At 38.9% G+C, this 16068-nt stretch overlaps 1 protein-coding gene across 2 annotated transcripts in view; it reads right to left on the reverse strand.

Moving 5' to 3' along the window:
• The window catches only part of LOC150074877 (microtubule-associated serine/threonine-protein kinase 3-like), a 644779-nt gene that overhangs the window by 147232 nt on the left and 481479 nt on the right, over nucleotides 1–16068 (reverse strand). For both annotated transcript variants that reach the window (XM_090389436.1, XM_090389435.1), the window contains one exon: nucleotides 8352–8579. In XM_090389436.1, coding sequence (XP_090245562.1) covers nucleotides 8352–8579 — 228 coding nt within the window. The remainder of the gene's footprint in view (nucleotides 1–8351; nucleotides 8580–16068) is intronic.

Below are 16068 nucleotides of genomic sequence, written 5' to 3' on the forward strand. Positions count from 1 at the left end.
TATTACATTAATCGGATTAGTTTGATGTGAGCGTCGGGTCAAGATTTCCTACAATTAAGGTATGATATTGATCTTATATTTAAACAAGAGTACTTAAAGTAGGAAAAACTGAGCTTCATTGCTCTTACATTTTGAAAGGCTAGATAATCTTGTAATAACTGAGAGTAAAGAGGAGGAGAAATTGTTGAAGATAAACATAAGAAAGGCACCTGGGGTGATTGGAATCTATCCAGTTATAAAAAAGAAGGCAGCAAAGGCAGTAAGCAAACCCTTAGCCATAATTATGAGAGCTTCCTCGGACTCAGAGGAGGTACCCATGGACTGGAGATGTGCAAATGTGACTGCAATCCATAAAGGAGGATCAAAGGGAGACACAGGTAATTACAGACCTATTAGTCCTGTTAACTTCTGTTCCAGGGAAATTAATGGAGGCATTGGTTAAAGAAGCATTGCATGATCATCTAGACAAGACTTCAGTTATAGCTCAGACACAGCATGGGTTTTTTAAGGGGAAGTCGTGTTTGACCAATTTGATTGGATACTATGATGTAGTCACGGGGCTTAGAGTGGAACAGGTATCATGTGTGTGTTATCAGACACTCAGTCTAAAATGCTGATGGATTCAATATCTTTCTATTACAGAAGATTCAGGAGAAGTCTGGTTGGCCTGCCTCTCTAAAATCCACTCATGCACACCTTCTTGATGGTAAGCCCTATTACGTCACTTAGGTGGCAACGAACGTGTAGAGTGGTGCTCTTCAAGAGGCCTAGTCAGGATGAAGAGGAAAAGACCAAACTTTCCAGCACATGACAGTAAGACGAAACAAATGACTCTCAGTCAGCAGCAGCTTTCACTCCCCTTCTTACGGCAGCGAGAGGATCAGAGTTGAAGCAGAGGGTGCTAAGAATCCCTGGGTATGACCAGGCTGCCATGCACGGAAACTGAACTTGGCCTGTTACAATGTAAGATCACTCATCGGTAAAGACAGGATATTAGAGCTGGAAAAGGAATAAGAAAATGTGAATTGGAATATCATCGGTTTGGCTGAAACAAGAAGAAGAAATGAATCATAAGTTTATCAAGTGGAAATATGCTGTAAACCAATGGAAACAATGAAAGGATTGAAGGTGGAGTTGGGTTTCTGGTCCATAAAGATTTAAAAAACAACATTTTGGAATTCAAAAGTACATCACCAAGGGAGTCAAGACTAATACTCAAGATTTCTAAGAGGTACAAGCTAAAGGTTATAATGATTTATGCACCAACATCGAGCCATGATGATGAAGAGGTTGAAGAAATGTACACAGAAATTGAGTCTTCTAGATGAGCAGAAAACACAATACACTATTATTATGGGGGACTTTAATGCTAAGGTTGGAAAAAGACAAAACAGCACAGAAAGGGGAACTATAGGAAATTTTGGAATTGGTGAAAGAAATGAAAGAGGCAAAAGACTTGTGGAATTTGCAGAATCTCAAGAATTGTCAGTAATGAACACTTTTTTTCAAGAAAAGGGTGAACAGGAAGTGGACACGGAAAAGTCCAAATGGATTAAAAACTAATGAAATCGACTTCATCCTCACTAACAGAACTAACTTGAGTAAATAATACAAAGGTCTTTGAGATAACAGAAGAGGAGAAAAAGCAGTATGTACTGGAACTTAAGAACAAGTTTGAGCTTCTGCAGACTGCTCAGGACCAAGATATCGACAAGGAATATTACAATTTTCTGAAAGTGATAAAGCCCAAGAAACCTATAGGGAAAAAGAAATCCAAAGAAGAAAAAATTATTCAAGAAACACTTGTCATGATGAACCGAAGACACAAATGAAGAGCAAGAAAAACACTGACAAGGAGAAAATTGAGTATACTGAGTTATGCAAAGCCATTAGAAAGAGACTCAGAGAGGACATAAGAAGATTTAACACAAGAAAAGTGGAACAAGCATTAAGGGAAAACAAAGGATTTAAATCAGCAGCCATGAGCAGTAATACAAAAAGACAAATGATACTGAAACTGAAGAATAGCGATGGTGTACTTATAAACAGCAGAGAAGGCATAATTCAAATAGCAGAAGACTACTATAGAGAATTATACAAGGAGCGAGGGAATAATGCCAGCAGTGGGGAAGATGGATTGCAAATTAGCAACACATACGACATACCCAATATTCTTCCTGATGAGGTAGAACATGCATTGAAGAAAATGAAGAATCAGAAAGCCCCGGGGGAAGATGAAGTTACTGTAGAGTTGTTAAAATTGGAAGGAAGAGACATAACAAAAAAACTGGCAAGGCTCTTCACAAAGTGCATTAGAAAAGGAGTGACGCCTAAGCAGTGGAATAATGCAATCATAGTTTTGCTGCATAAGAAAGAAGATAAATCAGAAATTGAAAATTATAGACCAATTAGCTTGTTATCCCACATCTACAAGTTGTTCACAAGGGTCATCACTAACAGATTACAAAGAATACTTGATGAGAATCAACGAAAAGAGCAAGCTAGCTTTAGGACAGGATTCTCAACTATGGATCACCTTCACGTAATATCACAGCTAATGGAGAAAGCAAATGAATATAAAACACCATTATGCCTGGCATTTGTGGATTATGAAGAGGCATTTGACTCCATACAATCATAAGGCAATGTTTCGGGCACTGGAAAGACAAGGCATAGATACCCCACATATTATGATTTTGAAGAAAATATATGAGAATGCTACCTCCTTTATTAGACTAGACAAAGACAGTAGGAAATTTAAAATCGAGAAAGGAGTTCGACAAGGAGACACAATATCTCCGAAACTCTTTACTGCTGCCCTTGAGGAAGCTTTTAGAAGATTAGACTGGTCGCAGAAACTTGCAGATGACATTGTGGTCATAAGCCACGATCCCAAAGAATTAGAGGAAAATCTTAATCAGTTATGCAGAGTTAGTAAGGATTTGGACTAAAGCTGAATATGGCTAAAACAAAAGTAATGATGAATAAGTATGCCACAGAAAGAGACATAATGATTGAAGGAGCAGTAATTGAAAAGGTGGTGTCATATACTTACCTGGGACAAGTTATTAGCTGTAATAATGATAAATGGCTGGAAGTCACGAGAAGAATAAATTTTGGATGGATAGCATTCAGGAAATATAGTCACATACTGAAGAGCAATATCCCAGATTGTCTGAAACGTAAAATGATGAACCAATGTATGGGTGCTTCTCTTCGTGGAATAATGTTATTAGTGGAGTCCCACAGGGTTCGGTGTTAGGTCCACTGTTGTTTTGTATATTTATCAATGATATTGATGAAGGTATATCAGGCGTAATGTTGAAGTTTGCAGATGATACAAAGGTTGGCAGTGTGCTACTGCAACAGGATCTAGATAATTTGGGCAGATGGGCTAAGAAGTGGCAACTGAAGTTTAACCTTGACAAATGCAAAGTACTGCATATGGGTAGAAGTAACCCCAGAGAAACGTACCAACTGTGTGGTACTACACTTAAGGTGGTAGAAAATGAAAAAAAAAAAAAAAAACATGGGAGTAATTGTGCAGTCGGATATGAAGTTTTCTGAGCAATGCAGACAGGCTGCCAGGGCAGGTCATGAGGTTTTGTCAATGATATATAGGAATTTTGCTAGCAGGGAGAAGGAGGTGATTGTCCCTCTGTATAAGGCAATGGTGAGGCCACACCTTGAGTACTGCGTACAGGTCTGGAGGCCTCATTTTAGGAAGGATGTAGATTTACTTGAGCGTGTAAAGAGAAGGGCAACAAGATTGGTGAGGGGAATGAAGGGATCCTCTTACCAAGAGAGGCTTAAGTTCTGCAAATTGAAGTGGCTGGAGACTAGGCACCTGCGCGGTGATATGATTGAGGTGTATAAGGCCTTGAATGGGTTGAGCACGGTGAATTCTGATGGGATCCTTCCACTTGTTCAGATTATGAACCTAAGGGGGCATAAATTCAAATTAAGAAAAGACAGATGTAGAATAGATGTGTGGAAATTTGCCTTTAGCCAGCGGGTAGTTAATTGCTGGAACAAACTTCCATCTGTCGTGGAAGTTGATAGGTTGAATAAATTTAAGCAGGAACTGGACAGGCATTTGCAGGGAATGCTGCGATTTTTTTGGCTGATGCTGCATATGCTCATACACTTACTTTCTTACATCACATGCCACTACAACTACTACTACTCCCCACCATGACTTATGGAAGTGAAACTTGGGCACTCACCAAAAGAATGGAAGAGAAGCTAAGAACTACACAGCAAAGAATGCAACGAATTATATTGGGAATCAGACTGTTAGATAAGAAGAGAAACACATGGATTAGGCAGCAAACTCAAGTAAAGGACATCTTATCATAACTAAAGAACTAAAATGGTCTTGGGCAGGACACATAGCTTGAAGACATGATGACAGATGGACTAAGAAAATAACAGAATGGTACCCAAAAGGAGATAGAAGAAAACCTGGAAGACAAAGGCGGAGATGGATAGATGAAATTCATGAGTTTGTGGGTAGTAAATGGATGGCCAGTGCTCAAAACAGAAGGAACTGGAAAGATGCTGGAGAGGCCTTCATCCTGCAGTGGATTGAAAATGGCTGATGATGATGATGTAGTCACAAAGGAACTGGATGCAAAGAATAATTTTGATATCATATATTTGGATCTTAGAAAGGCTTTTGATACTGTTTCACAAATTGGAGCATTGTGGCATTGGAGGCAAATTGTTGCTATGGATAAAGGGATGGTTGAGTGGGAGAAGACAGAGAGTGATAATCAATGGACACTGCTTTTCGTGAACTAATGTTATTAGTGGAGTCCCCAGGGTTCAGTGTTGGGTCCATTGTTGTTTTCTGCATTCATTAATGATATTGATGATATCAGGCTTAATGTCCAAGTTTGCAGACGATACGAAGGTTGGCAGGGTTGTTAATGACACTAATGACAGTACGCTGAGAGGTGGCAACTGAAGTTTACATTGACAAATGTAAAATACTGCATATGGGAAGCAGTAACCCCAGAGTAAAATATCAACTGTGTGGTACTACACTGACAGAGGTAGAGAGTGAAAAGGATCTGGGGTTAATTGTGCAGGAAGATATGAAGTTTTCTAAGCAGTGCAGATGGTCTCGAAGAGTCGCTCATGGTGTCTTGCCAATGATATACAGAAATTTTTCTAACAGGGATAAGCAGGTGATTATCCCCTTGTATAAGGCAATGGTCTGGCCATACCTTGAGTACTGAATACAGGTCTGGAGGCCTCATTTTAAGAAGGATGTAGAGCTTTTGGAACGAGTAGAGAGAAGGGCAAAAAGATTAGTGAAGGGAACAAAGGGTTGCTCTTACGAAGAAAGGCTTAAGTTTTGCAAATTACAGTGTCTGGAGACTAGGCACCTGCAAAGTGATATGATTGAGGTGTATAAAACTTTGAATGGTTTGAGCATGCTCAATGCTGCTGGGATTCTTCCTCTTGCTCAGAATAATCGTCTGAGAGGGCATAAATTCAAATTGAAGAAAGACAGTTGTAGGATAGATGTGCGGAAGTTTGCCTTAAGCCTTAAGGTGGTTGATTGCTGGAACAAACTTCCATCTGTCATTGTAGAAGTTGATAGCTTAAACAGATTCAAGGCAGAACTAGACAAACATTTGGAGTGGTGGATGAGTGAAATGAGAAAGGGGGGGGGGTTTGTTTTTTTTTTTCGGCTGATGCTATATAAGTTTGATTTCTTGCATCATGTGCCCTTGCTAATGCTAAAGCAGATACTGACTTCTACAACAGATGGAAGTTTGTACTAGCAATCAACTACACCTTGACCAAAGGCATACTGTAATTACTGTCATTAACAACCCTACCAACCTTTGTTATTAAGGTTGATAGGGTTGTTGCCTGATATACTCTCATTAAAATCATTGATAAATAAAGAAAACAGCAATGGGCTCAACACCGAACCTGAGAGACTCCACGAATAACATTAGTCCAAGAAAAGCAGCGTCTGCTGATGAGCACTCTGTCTTCTCCCACTCAATCATCCTTTTACCCATAGCAACAACTTGTACAGCAGTCTTCCATGTGCAACAGTAACAAAAGCTTTCCCGAAATCGAAGTACACGATACCAAAATTATTTTTTGCATCCAGTTCCTTTGTGACCCACAGTATTCCATCAAATTGATCAGACAAGACTTCCCCTTAAACCCATAGTAATTACTCATGTCATCCTTAGATCTCCCTTTGTGAATTGGAAATATATTTAGCTAGTGAATTGGAAATACATTGGAAAAATCATTTAGCTCTATGTTATAGTTTCAGAAACTTCTGGCCTCTACTTCTCTGCAGAATTCTTCAAGTGTGAATGTAGATGCCAAATACTCATTTAGTTTTTCAGCTATCTGAAGAGGATAATCAACAGTCAAACTATCAACATCGAAGTGGACCAATCTGGCTCATCCCTTTTCTTCTAGATTTTAAATAAGTAATGAAGTCCTTGTTGTTTTTTTTTTTTTTTTTTTTTTGCATCCTTTGCCAAATATTTCTCATAATTTGTCATTGCCAAAGATTTTTCGTAATCTGCCTTCGCTTGCCTAACCTCCTTTCTGACTTGATTACAGACTAGCTTACATCTACCATAAGCTTCTGTGTCACTTGACACTTTATATGGATCTCATGCATTTTATTTCTCTGCCATGAGTGTCATTAGTTCTCTTGACATCGATTTAGGGCTAAACCTTGAATAGCATTTCTTAGTTGATATGAAAAGCTAGTAGCTTCCAAGATTAATTCCTTATGCTCCCCATTTATAATTTCCTTGGTAACATCATAAGTTGGTCCCACTGTATAGAATTTAAAAAAATTGTCTCAGACCACCATAGTCATCTTCATGAAAATCTCATATCAGTATACTGTGATCACTGACACACAGTGGTTATTTTATCTGTGGAAGCTGCATTTGTCGAAACAATTGCAGAGCAAAGTCGCAAATAATGGTCACAAATGGTAAAGGGTAATTCTTGCTAAGGAACTTCTACAAATTGCAGTCCCTTTTTTTTTTTTTTTTTTATGTGAACCCCAAACACGAGAGGTATTAGAACCTATAGTACTTAGTACCGTGCTTGGGTTGGAGGTTCAGAAGACGAAAGAAGATATTTGTTGACATTGGACTTGAACTTCTGTAGATTGTAATCTTCAGGAAATACGTATGAAGGAAGGTTGTTCCAGAAAACGGCAGTTGAATGAATAAAGGAAGAAGCTAAAGTTGGTTCTGTGGGTTTGAAGTTGGACAGTAAATGGATGTTGGCTAGTGGCAGCACGTGTTCGGACTGTTTTGAAAGAGAAAGCGGGAATTATAGAAGCCAATTCAGAAGAAAATTTCCCTTGGAAGTATCTGTAGAAGAGGCATGCAGCAGAAACAATACCTCTATGAGAAAGCGAGTGGAGAGAAGCTGTTAGAGATGAATCATTAATTAACCTAACTGCCCTCTTCTGAATGGAATCAAGAAGCCTGAGAGAGGTTTTGGGGGCACCACCCCAGATGTGGGAATAATATTCCATGGCAGGGCGGATTTGCGATTTATACAGAGTGAGCAGCTGTTTGGAAGAAAAGTAACGCCGAGAGCGAAAGAGAAACCAAGTTTTTTTAGATGCAAAGGAAGCAATATTTGTAATGTGCTTGTGCCAAGAGAGATTAGAAATCAGGGTAATCCCCAAAAGAGATATATCATTTTGCCTAGAAATCGAAGTGTCACTAAAGATAAGCATAGGAGCAGAAGAATCCTTTTTGCAAGATATAAGACAAGACTGAGTTTTAGAAGGGTTAAAATCAACTAAGTTGTCTTTGCCCCACTGGAGAGTTACCCGAAGATCGGCATTTAAGGAATTGGTAGCAGATTTTCGAGAAGTTGAAGCTGATTGAAACCCTAGAAACTAGACCTGCTAGGGGACATCATTAAAGTGTTTAAGGCTTTAAATGATTTAAATAAACTAAATGCTGATAGCAACCTTACTACATACATAAAGAGGAATAAATTTAAAGTGAAAAAAGAGAGTTGCAGGATAGACATGCAAAAATTTCCTGAAAGCAAAGTTTGCACTTTTTTTTTTTTGTTTCAACTGTTGGAATAAGCTTGCAATTAGTATTGTCAAAGGATGTGGCTAGTTTGAATAAATTTAAGTGAAGACTAAACAAATGATGGACTTTGTTTTGTGTTTATTTAGTTATTTCTTTTTGTTGATTGTTAATCTATAACTTCACTTCTTTGCATCATTTGCTGCTATTAATATTAAAACCTGAAAATCCTGAATGAAGCTTAAAAATAAATGTTCATAGTAATAATAATTAATAAAACATGAAACTTACTATCAAAATAACTGGTGTCATGCTCATTCTCCAAATGGGGAACAAACTCTGCTTTTTGGCGTAAAAGGGAATTCCAGTCTATCCCCTCAAAGAAACAATGTTCCTTTACTTCTTGTGATCCTCCTGTACCCAAACGATCAAAAGGATTCTGCTGTAGAAGTTGTGAAATAAGATCTTTGGCATCATCAGGCAGAGGCCAGTCATTTTGATCTGGCCACTCAATTTCATCTGCACAAAATAATCATTTGTACTGTTATTACAATATACAGAATGATTTATAATATAAAGTTAAATTACTGCAATTCATTTAAATCAATATCAAACATTTAAATTACATTACTTTTTTTTATTTTATTTCCATTACTCCTGAAAGTGTAAAACCTCAGTAACTTAAATTAATGGGGGGGGGGACGAAAAGGACTAGTCCAAATTACAGAATATCATTATTTGAAAATAGTTTAAAGTCAATTAATAAAAACAATTATAATTAATTGTTTTTATATTTAACTGAACATTGCAAAGAAGAGATATTTTCCTGCATCAGCCAAAAAAACATATTCACACTATTCCTATTGCCATAAAGCAGAGGCAGGCAACTTAATTTGTGATGCAATCTACTTTTTTTTCTTCAAAATGTGCCACGATCTACTTTTTTTTCAAAATGTGCCATGATTTATCATCTCAAGAATTTCATTGCACATGGGTGTAAAAGTTAATCAACACATTGAAAAATGTTGTTTATAAATTTTAAAATTAAATACAATTCAGAATTCTTATTTTAAATTCATACATATTTAAAATTTTAATTTATGCGAAGTTTGAGTCTTCGTGTCATCTGCCAATCTTTCAAAATCGGGGACATAAGGGGATGTGATAAGGCCAAGCATAAAGAATCTTCCGTATGCAAGTCTATAAGAGTAGAGCGCGTCTTCATCTTTGTTTGTTTCAAATACATGTGGAACCAAAACAGCAATTTAAAAGTTCACTGCATTTTTTTAGATTTCAGTACTTCTCTTGGCAAACATATTTCCAAAAGTCTTTTTCTGGTGATCTGGCTTTTAGGAAGATATCATTTCGTAATGTAATTATTTCATTTTCAAGTAATTTTTTCTCTGTTTGAAAAATCTCGGTGATTTTTTCTGCAATTTGTTTCGTATCTAAGTCGACATTAAATGGATAAGAAATATACTGAACAATGTCTTTGTTTTAAAATCACTGAATTTGGTTTCAAAATCATCCACAACTTTCTCAATTTCAGAAACATATTTCTCACTATAAAATTCAAAAACAGGATATTTTTGCAAATGACCTTGCATATTTGCAATATGATCCCCAAAAATGTCCCCCAAACCTCTCTCAGACTTCTAGATTCCATTCACAAGAGGGCAGTTAGGTTAATTAATGATTCATCTCTAACAGTCTCTCTCCACTCGCTGTCTCATAGACGTACTATTTCTGCTGCATGTCTCTTCTATAAATACTTCCATAGGCACTGTTCTTCTGAATTGGCTTCTATAATTCCCGCCCTCTCTTTCAAAACAGTCTGAACATGTGCCGCCACCAGCCAACATCCATTTACCGTCCAACTTCAAACTCACAGAACCAACTCTTCATCTTCTTTGTTTATTCATTTAATTGCCGTTTTCTGGAACAACCTTCCTTCGTACATATTTCCTGAAAATTACAATCTATAGAAGTTCAAGTCTAATGTCAACAGATATCTTCTTTCGTCTTCTCAACCTCCAACGCAACCACGGTACTAAGTACTATAGGTTCCAATACCTCTAGTGTTTGGTGTTTACATAAAAAAAAAAAAAAAACTGGATGCAGGGAATAACTTTGATATCATATATTTGGATCTTAGAAAGGCTTTTGATTCTGTTGCACATGGAAGAGTGCGACACAAATTAAAGCAGTGTGGCATTGGAGGCAAATTGCTGCTATGGATAAAGGGATAGTTGTGTGGGAGAAGACAGAGAGTGGTAATCAATGGATAGTGGAGTCCCTCAGGGTTCAGTGTTGGGTCCATTGTTGTTTTCTGTATTTATAAATGATATTGATGATGGTATATCTGGCTTAATGTTCATGTTTGGCAACAATATGAAGGTTAGTAGGGTTGTTAATGACACTAATGACAGTACGCTGCTGCAACAGGATCTAGAAAAGTTGAGCAGATGGGCCGGGAGGTGGCAAATGAAGTTTAACATTGACAAATGTAAAGTACTACATATGGGAAATAGTCACTCCAGAGTAACGTAACAACTCTGTGGTACTACACTGACAGTGGTAGAGAATGAAAAGGACCTGGTGGTAATTGTGCAGGCAGATATGAAGTTTTCTGAGCAGTGCAGATGGTCTGCAAGAGTAACTCATGGTGTCTTGTCAATGATATAGAGGAATTTTTCTAGCAGGGATAAGAAGGTGATTATCCCCTTGTATGCCTTGTATACAGTGCTAAAGGTGTGGCCTTGTCAGGCCACACCTTGGGTACTGTTTACAGAGCAGGAGGCCTCATTTTAAGAAGGATGTAGAACTGTTGGAATGCGTACAGAGAAGGGCAACAAGATTAGTGAATGGAATAAAGGGTTGCTCTTACAAAGAAAAGCTTAAGTTTGTAGATTACAGTGTTTGGAGACTAGGCACCTGTGAGGTGATCTTATTGAGGTGTATAAAGGCATGAATGGTTTGAGCATGCTCAATGCTGATGGGATTCTTCCTCTTGCTCAGAATAATCACCTGAGAGGGCATAAATTCAAATCCAGGAAAGACAGTTGTAGAAGTTGTAGGATAGATATGCAGAAGTTTGCCTTTAGCCAGTAGGTAGATGATTGGTGGAACAGACTTCCATCTTTTGTTGTGGAAGTTGATAGCCTAAATAAAGTTAAGGCTGAGGTGGACAGGTATTTGTAATGAATGGAGTGGTGAAATCGGAGCATTTTTTTTTTTTTGGCTGATGCTGCATAATATTGCTTTCTTGCATCAGCTAATGTTAATAAACTGCTGCTCCCATTTGAGATTCAGTTTTTGTGCCCTCTGTATATAGGATACAGTGAGCTAAAAATTGCGACTTGGAAGCAGCATGCAGATGTTGGTAGTTGATACGTTAGAGTGCTTGTTTGTCCCAAAAGGGGAAAGGGCAGTCGTATCTAGGTTGTTTGATTATCCATGGTGGTGATTATATTGCTTTGTCAGTGGAGTAATCAAATTTAGATTAAGATCTCTACTGTGGAGAAGATTTTCAGTCTTATGCTCACAGGTTTATTGATTCTTTGTTGTTGATAATGTTGTTCTCATTCTGATGTAAAAAGAGTTTTCTGCAGGGGGTGACCTCGTAGAGATTGTATTTTATCTCCATAAGAAAGTAATTGGTTATGTATTTTAATTTGTAAAGGAGATTCTTGGGCCTCAGCGCACAGGCTCTGCATAGGCGAGGTACGGAAAGCTCCAAGAGCTATTCGAAGTGCACAATGATGTACTGGGCCAATCCATCTCATGACAATAGGTCTTGCTGAGTCATAGACACAGGGTTTTGTTGTTTTGGTTTTTTTTAGGAGCATTAGCAACTAAGGCCATATTGCTCAGGGGATATATGGTGGTCATTCCCTGACCTTTCCGCATCCTCTGTATTTGGTGGTCACGGGCTCGAACCCTGGTCTAATCAAGAAGCGTGTGCTACGCACTGCTGCTCCTGCCCACCTGGCTACGGAGGTGCCTAGACACAGGGGGCACCGTAGTCTAACTTAGGCCGAATGAGTAGGTGATATAAACAGAGTAGTATTGTTCTATTTGCTCAATAGAATATGGCGGATGGGACTTAGATGTTGATTGGTATTTGTTCTATTATTGTACTGAAGTGGACTGCAAAAATTGTGGCATTTAGCACAAAACATTTTGTGGGACGCCTTACCGATAGTAAGTTTTAGGAAGTGTGTTGTTTATTTGAACTCGGAAAGTCCGATTCTTAAGTAAATTACCTACATAGAGGGATAGGTGTCCTCAGGGCAAGTTGATGTAACCTTCTAAGTATACCATAGTCCCAGGTGGTATTATATGCTTTCTCGATATTAAAATTAACCATGACTTGATGCTGATTTCTGAGAAAAGCGTTTCTTAGCTGATTTTCCAGTTATAAATACATCCAAGGTAGAATGATTTTTTTTTGAATGCCATATTGTACTGGGTTGAGAAGATAATTATTTTCTAGATACCATGTTAGTTTATTGTCGACCATTTTCTCTAAGATTTTGCCTAAACATCTAGTCAAAGCTATAGGATGATAGCTCTGTGGATCAGATAGGTCTTTTCCCTGTTTTGGGAATGCTAGTATTATTGTGTGGTGCCATTTGTCTGGAAAAGTATTTTCGAGGTATGCTTTGTTGAATAGATATAACAGGGCGAATTGGGATCATTCGTCTAATATGTATTATGGCTTAATGTATCGAGGGTGGTTATAAAATAAGTTTCCCTGTTCAGGAGACCCTAGTGTCAAAATGGTTAAAGTGAAAAGTGTGTTTAGTGTCAAGTGGCACCAGGGGATTTCCCCATCTTTGCACTGATTACATTGTGGTTGTACCAGATTACTGGAAATGCCAGATTTAAAAGTGTATGGACATTGTATATGTGTAGTGTCAGTTACCGTTGTTCTTTTGGTCCGTGGTGTGTGGAGGTAAGTAATGTAGAGTTCGGGGTTGAGCCATTGCGGATATTGTGGGTAGACCTGTTGGAGATTAGGTAGAAACTTTCGAGTTATATCGCCTTTGGTTGAATCAGTCCAACATTGCTGCCAGATTGTTTGTAGCTATGTTTCCAGTCTATCTGTTATTTATCAGATCTGTGGTATGGTCTAGATACGTTGTGGTTTTCCATGCCTGAGTTGCTGCTGCATTCCTGTGCGGATTACTTCCAAGTCGAGAGGCAGGGTTCCTGTGATAACTTGCAGTGCATGCATCGCTGTATTGCATGCTTGGGTGATGGTCAGGAGGATTGGTGTTTGTATTATGTCATCGTTGGTGATTCACCACTGTTGAGGCCTTGTGATACTAGGTGCCAGAGGCATATTTAATTGCCGGGATGATGGCTGCCTTGTAGAGGAGCGCAAGGGTGCGCCTCTTCAGCCCCCAGTCTCGGCGGTTGACCTTGGCAAGCATGGCCACGTAATTTTTAATCTTTGTCTGAATATAGTTGAGGTGGGAGATTAAAGATCTGTTTATGTCTAGTATAATTCCAAGGTATTTAAGTTCAGTGACAAGCTTAATGGTTTTATCATTGATTCTAACTTGCGGCAGTCTGATTGGGGTTAGGTAGTCTTTTAGGAGTATGGATTTCGTCTCTTGTGATGAGATGGTCAGGTGATGTCCCTCCGCCCAGTCTCAGAGGGTGGTTAGTGCTTCGTTTGCGATGATTTCATCTGAGCCCTAGAGTTAGCGTCAAGTACCAGGGAGAGATCATCAGCAAACGCCAATGATATGACATTCCCTAGATCCCTGCAGAGAAACTCGTTAAGTACACAGTTCCATAGTGCTGTGAAAATCGGTGGGTATGGGGAAGAGATTTGTAGAAGAAAAAAATTAGTTCAAATTTCCACCGCCAGGGGAGAAATTGGCACTGTAAACGTGAGATGGAATACTTAGGTTTAGATTTTAATACCAGAACTTAGAAATCTACAGATATTGTTCTGTGTACTTTCCTTCACTTGAGATGATATTTTGAAAACGGAGGACTGCGTGAGACACAGTTTTGCATAGCATCTCATTGGGGATGTTGGCTACATGCTGTTTAATGTTTGCTTTCAAATCGATAAGCATCTGTATGCTGCCATGGCAAATTCTGTCTTCCAGGTATCCCCACACCAGAAATCACAGGGATTGAGATCTGATGATTGGGCTGGCCAGAACTGCAGAAAGTCTCTATAGAAATGATGCGAACATTTCCAAATATTGAACAGAGCAGTTCCTTCACCTGTTGACCAACATGGGGAAGGGCACCATCTTGCACGAACCCATACGGTCTCCAAGCATTGTCTTTCTTGCAGAGCAGGAATAATGTGAACTGTTAGAAGAGCACAGTACCGTGCACTAATTACCGTACACCTTACAGGGCCATGAGGTGTAGATTCTTCAAAGATAAATGGTCTGATTATAAACTCTGCTGCGAATCCCCACCATACTGTAACGTATGGACTTTGTAGTGGTCTTTCATATGGAGCAGATGGAAGAGGTTTCCTATATTCAGCAGTTTTGTCCATTTACAGTCCCACGAAGAGTGAAATGTGCCTCATCGGACCACAAGATCATTCGAGCCCATGTATCGTCAAGTTCTATACAAGCCAGAAATTGTAGAACAAAGTCTATTCATTGTTGTTGATCACAAGACTTTAGTTCTTGCACTATGTGAATCTTGTACGGGAACTAGCATAAAATTATTTGAAGCACTTTATGTACGGTAGACCAAGGAAGGTTCAAGTCTTTTGACACACCTCTGGCACTACTGACTGGTAGTGTTTAGCATTCTGACCTGGAGGCCATTGCAACCACCACTTCATCCGCTACCGCCATTCTCATATGTGGTCATCCTTGCCTGGAATTACACCTAACTCCTCGGTAACTTCAAATTTCTTTATTAGTTTTCGAAACCCCACTGATGTCAAAGGTCCGAACCCTCGCAAATCGGAAGCCATAATTACAAAGTTATATTCACACACCAACTATGTCTGACTTTGAGGAACAATTCGTTGAGGGCGAGATCTCTGTAGCCCTCACGCAAACCCGAAATGAGCCGCATTCCACGGAAGACCAGGAAGATGCTGAAGGACAGTGACCTGTACCAGCTGATAAAAAGCGTCCAAGGAAACTTGGACGCTTTTATCAGCTGGTAGTCAGTTTCCTTGGACGCTTCCTCTTTGGTAGTCAGTTTCCTTGGACGTTTAAAAAGCGTCCAAGGAAACTGACTACCAAAGAGGAACAAAAAACAAACTTAGGAATAGGCCAAAATGAAGAGATAATTACAACCAAACTACTACCCAACTACCAAACGGAACAGGTACTGTCACTGCGCCTGAACCTGGAAGATATCATGCTCCAAAAGGATAATCGAATCACTACTGCAGTTAGAGGAGAAATTATCCGTGTGTGGTCGAAAATGGAGCATGTGCTATCAAATTTGAACGTGGAACACAAAAGAACCAAAGCGAAACTTGACGTCTTTCTAGAAAAAAGGGTGAATGAAAATACTACAGCACCCCTTACATACGCCCAAACGCTGAGGACATTTCCACCAGATACAACTACAACCAACAAACTAACGGATCATCATCAGAAGAAAACGCTTCTCAAAGCACCTCGACTTGTCCTATTGAAAGCTACAAACAACTCATTGCTAGACTCGAGCGAATCAGTTAAAACTCTTGTGGTTCAGAAGCTTGCTCACGACTTAAAAACAACTAAAATAAAATCCATCAGGAAAACTAGAAACACTGGTGTCATAACTGAGACTGCATCAAAACAAGAGGCCCAGGCAATCATTTCTAATTGTAGAATTAGTTCCCTCGGTCTAACAGCAGAATACCCCAAGAAGAAAGGCTCATCAATTCTTATTTTTGACTTGGACAGGGAAATTACTCCAGACAGCATCGCTGAAGAAATTTTACACAGGAACATTTGAGACTTGACCCAAGAAAAAAGAGACAAGGGGCACATAAAATCAAAATACTGCACCAAGT

This window comes from Mastigoproctus giganteus, unplaced genomic scaffold (genome assembly GCF_048544385.1).
Source record: "Mastigoproctus giganteus isolate SK-2022 unplaced genomic scaffold, ASM4854438v1 scaffold_18, whole genome shotgun sequence".
Taxonomy (NCBI): domain Eukaryota; kingdom Metazoa; phylum Arthropoda; class Arachnida; order Uropygi; family Thelyphonidae; genus Mastigoproctus; species Mastigoproctus giganteus.